General features: G+C 36.4%; 1 protein-coding gene across 1 annotated transcript in view; it reads right to left on the bottom strand.

Annotated features, from left to right (window-relative positions):
• LOC106882071 (cytochrome P450 3A8) overlaps positions 1–3,846 on the bottom strand; it is a 42,631-nt gene extending 38,785 nt beyond the window's left edge. Inside the window, exon 1 of the mRNA XM_014932636.2 lies at positions 3,729–3,846. Coding sequence (XP_014788122.1) covers positions 3,729–3,799 — 71 coding nt within the window. The 5' untranslated portion in view covers positions 3,800–3,846. The remainder of the gene's footprint in view (positions 1–3,728) is intronic.
• Between the last annotated feature and the right edge of the window lie 1,497 nt (positions 3,847–5,343).

Here is a 5,343-nt window from a genome sequence, read left to right on the forward strand (position 1 = left end):
GTGTGCGTGTGCGTGTGCGTGTGTACACTTCAGGCAAATATTTATTAGGTCTGGAATTAAAATTTAAAAATCCTGTAGCGCAGGATATATTGCTGGAAAAGAAACAAAGATTTTGTGGTTGTCTACACACTTTGACTCTGCTGGCTATTCCAGTTGATGTCATACACTCAGGAGATCCAAACAATCCGGACAAAATATAGCACTTAAGTGTCCAGAGTGGGACTCGAGCATGGCTCTAAAAACTATACTCCATGAAATATCCGGTTACAGGAAATACTATAAATACAAAACAAGTGCGTTTTGTTGAATTAGAAAGAAAGTATAATGCTGCTAACGTTAGTGTATATTATTCTTAAGTGGAATTGTAAAAATATGGAAGATTTTTCGGAAGTTTAAAGTGTGACATGCTTTTACTTACATTCCGACAGTGGAGATTTGTATCTTTGTTAGATTCATTATCGATAAAAGCAGAAGAGGAAATACATACATACATACATACATACATACTGACCCGAGAATATTACACCAGACTTAGGAAAATATGGCAGTTGGAACTCTTCTCTTACAACAAAACAATATCCCACAATGCATTTGCAGTACCAGTGCTAATCCCAACATTTGAGATACTTGATTGGTCTGTAGAGGAAATCCACTCTATAGATATCAAAACCCGCAAAATCCTGACAAAAACTGGGAACTTCCACAGAAACAGTGATGTTGCCAAGTTCTACCTAAGAAGAAATGAAGGTGGTAGAGGCCTGAGATCAGTGCAGACGGCCTTCGAATGCCGTATGGTGTCACTCAGGCATCACCTGCTGAACAAACAATAGCAAAAATAAATATATAAATGCAGTGCTGAAAAGTGAAGAGAACAACACGTACGAGTTGTCAGTGAGCTCCTCAAGAAGCATTCTCTTCCTGATGATCTCCTATACAGCCCATAAACAGCTAAACTCTCTTACCTCAGAGAAGACCTGGATGGAAAGCACTCAGCATACAAAAAAAGAAGACCATGCATGGATATGTTGCCGGAAAGCTTGAAGAAGACAGCAGAATTGATATGAAGCGCAGCCTCTCTTGGACACAAGATCACTACATCACATCACATCACACTTTGAAGGCTATGCGTTTGCAATCCAGGAACAGGAGATTGCCACAAAGTACCCGGTGAACAAGAGAGACGGTGACACTCTTGCAATCCCAAAGTGCAACCGCATGTGTAGACTATGTCATGTTTCTGTGGAAGACATCTCGCATGTGATTAGCAGCTGTCCTAAAATGTCATCACAGTAAATGTCAACAACATCCCTATGCGGCATGATGTTGTCGCTAAAACAATTTACAATGACATCCACAAAAAAGACTGTCTTCAAACAAACTTAGAAAATCCTTCTGCTATGGAATACATTCATTAACACCAACTCAAGGAATACTGGTGGAATATTCTCCTCAAAACTTCTGTCAAATGTGAACATAACAGGCCAGATATTGTTGTTTGGGACAGAGGGGCAAAGGTATGTACTGTCATAAAGGTCAGCTGCCCTGCAGATATAAATATCTCTTTGAAAATCAAAGGAAAAGAGGATATCTATGGACAACTGCTTCGAAATCTCCAGCTTCTATATCCAGGCTATGAATTCATATTCATACCAATAATAATTGGAGCACTAGGTTTTGTTAGTAAATGCTTAAAGGAGAAACTGGATAATCTGGGATTTTCAAAGAGAGAAATCGACCGGCTAATTTGTACATTACAAATGTAATCTGTGAGTGGAACAGTAAAATTATGCAAGACTTTTCTCAAGTTCTAAATGTGAATTTGTCTGAGTTAACTACATCCCAAAGATGGAGCTTTGTATCTTTGTTGGAAACCGGCTCCCTCCTCATTGGAAGATTTATAATTTTAAAATGGAAGAGACACATACATACATACATACATACATACATACAAACATACATACATACATACATACATACATACATACATACATACATACATACAGAGTGGGCCAAATGTCATGATCATGTCTGAAATTTTAATCATTCTTAAAAATTACTTTTTGTGTATTTTTCTTTACAGATTTTGTTTCACACTAATCATACTTATATCTCCTCTATATACTGTTTATGATGTTAGGGGTCTCTTAAATTTGAAACAAAGAATAAAGGCGTTATTAAATATTCAAACCTCTTCATGTCTTTTCGCCCAGCCTATACATACACATATATACATACATACATACATACATACACAGACACACACATTTGTATGTATGATATGTAAATATATGTATGCGTGCGTACATATGTATACATGTGTATGTATGTGTGCGCACATGTGTGTATAACTGAAATATTGCTAGACCTTCCTCTAACCACATATCCAACTTTCCTTACATAAGTCATAACTTCTCTTCGACAAACTATGCTGTAATTTCTAGATATATTATAAATAACAGTCACGTTTCTCTATTAACGCATTTAATCATCTCATATTTGGAGAGGGTACATTGGATAAGGCAGTTCTGTATATACAAAAAACGAGATAATATATACATGGTATAAAACTAGCGGAGAAACCGCACTTGTTTGAAATTAGATACACAAATTGTATCAAATATATAGTCAGAGTCGTACAATTGATGACATAAACAAATATAAAAACCAGGAACGCATTAACATGACAAGAAAACACCAGTGTTCATATTTTCTCTATTCTCCTTCAGGCTATATAGCCCCAGATTACGAACTTTCTGTGAATCCTGTAAATTTGCAATCATCTATTTAAGGGCTTTGGTAGCAACCTGTGTAGATCTGGTCACCCATAACAGTAACCGATATGTGCACAATGTTCTGACAAAACATCTGTTTAAGTTAAACCTATTACATCAACTATTAAAAACAATGTTAGCTTGTAATAAATTGTGAGTGAACTTAATGATAATCTGTAACCGCTCTTTGCAGTAGCACCTAATCATTATCATCATTATTATTATCAGAAATGGAAATACATTTTGGAGTACTGAGAAATAGCAATGAAAGCCAATGTTAGTATTTCATTCTGTATACTATTTCTTCAGCTTATTTTAACTTTATCTTTTACATTGACAAGTCGATTCTTCATTGAAACATTTATATTTATTTCTATATTACCCACAGGAATAAACATACAGGGGACAAACAAAGACAGGGAAAGGGATTAAGTCAATTACATCGACCCCAGTGCATAACTGGTACTTATTTAATCGACCCCGAAAAGATGAAAGACACAGTCGACCTCCGCAGAATTTGAACTCAGAACGTAATGGCAGTCGAAATACCGCCAAGCATTTCGCCCGGTGTGCTAACGATTCTGCCAGCTCGCCGCTCTTCATTAAAACATTTAAATTGCTTTCATACACCAGACCAGAGGTTTATTGTCTATTTTAGATAAGTATCCATTTGAAGCTCATTTATTTGAAACATTTCTCTTGATAATTTTCATGTTTGAAATTTTGTACTAATCAATAACTTTGGAGAGATCTGAATCATTTTTCGAAATTGTGAAAAGCCGCAAGGTGTTAAAATTGCACTTATAAGTTTAATTAATGACTAGGTAATGTTTAAGAGAGTGTTTATAATATTACTTTATAATCAGTATAACCAATGGTCTTCATTAATCTGATGATTACACAGTTATATAACAATATTAGACGACGTAATATTTAAAACTATATAAAACTACTTACATGTATAAAGAGAGAAACAAGCAGCTGACAATGGCATAAATTAGCAGCTCGATATTATACTGAAGCTCCATGAATCTTGATAGCAACTTCTGCTTCTGATAATGTACTATAAAAGTCAAGAACGAAAGTGAGCATAATAAATCGTCGTTTTAAAATGATAAACAAGATATTTGACTTCTGTAAAACCTGTTCGTTTGATAACTAATATTATGTACAAGATAACTAGATCAACCAAGAGTAATAATTATAGATTGTATAATTAGATTTGAATTTATAGTAGAAGGGGTCTTGGATAAGAGAAGTCTGTTGCTTCATATAGAGGCCACAGTTTCATGAAAACAATTATACAATATAAATAATGCTTTCAAATTTTGTCACAAGGCCAGCAATTTCAGGGAAGTGGGTAAGTTGATTAAATCGATCCCAGTGTTCAACTGGCAGTTATTTTATCGATCCTGAAGGAGAAGTTATTCAGTTTGTACATTAAACATGAAACTAGTCCTGTATTAACCACGTTAACTTTAAAATAGACTTAATTCATCTCAACCGCCTTACATCATTTCGTATCAAGGAGAATTGTCGATGTTTTAGTTAAACAATGATCATTCAACACGCATAGAGATAAAGTTTTTTTTAGCTGCTCTTCTCTCACGCCATACGGCACTTGTCTTTTACATCATAGATCATAAGTCTACATGGTTCCAAGTCTCTATTCCACGTTTCCTAATACAATTGTATTTCTAATTTCATTCTTCTGATCAATAAGTATACGGACTGTTGCCATAGTAACGAAACTAAGACACGCAGAGTGAGGCCGCTGGGCATTGAATGATCTTATACTTTGTTGTGCATGTGCACTAAGTTTTAACGTTCTAGCTCACTTCTGCTGTTTACCACTGTTCATGGAAGAAAGGTGTGTAGCGTGTGAGCGTTGCATTGACTATGACAAAGTTGTCATGGTGATACCTATTCTGAGGCCTACGCAAAGTTGCAGGAAATGTATGGAGAGGAGTGTATGAGGAGCACATAAGTGTACGAGTGGTTCAGACGTTTCTAAGATGGCTGAAAAAATGTCGATATTGACGAACGTTCTTGGAGAGCCGCAATCAGCAAAGCTGAGAAAAACATCACCGATGTGTATGTAGCTTTGAGGGGAAATCGTCGAATCACTATCCGTGAGTTATCAGAGGATGTGCAGTTTAGTAACTGAAGGTTTGGGTATGAGACGCGTGTATGCGATGTTTGTGCCAAAAACGGCTTTCAGCTGACCAAAAAGACACTCGGGTTTCAGTTGCACAAAATCTCCTTGATTGTGTTGGGAACGATGAAAACTTTTTGAAAACTTTGCGTAGGCCTCCAAGCAGGTATTGCCAAGCTTTAGGCAAAATTTGATGCAGATTCTCTGCTCGACTTTCTCTGTCATGGTCAATTCGACGATCACACGCTACACACCTTCCTTTCAAGCACGGTTGTAAACAACGGAAGTGAGCTAGACCGTTAAAACTTAGTGCGCATGTAGAGCAGAGCTCAAGGTCAATCTGTGCTATGCAGCTTTACTCTGCGTGCTTTAGTTTCGTTACTATGGCAACAGTCCGGCTACTTATTGATCAAACCA

The sequence above is a fragment of the Octopus bimaculoides genome, chromosome 9 (assembly GCF_001194135.2).
Source record: "Octopus bimaculoides isolate UCB-OBI-ISO-001 chromosome 9, ASM119413v2, whole genome shotgun sequence".
Lineage (NCBI taxonomy): Eukaryota > Metazoa > Mollusca > Cephalopoda > Octopoda > Octopodidae > Octopus > Octopus bimaculoides.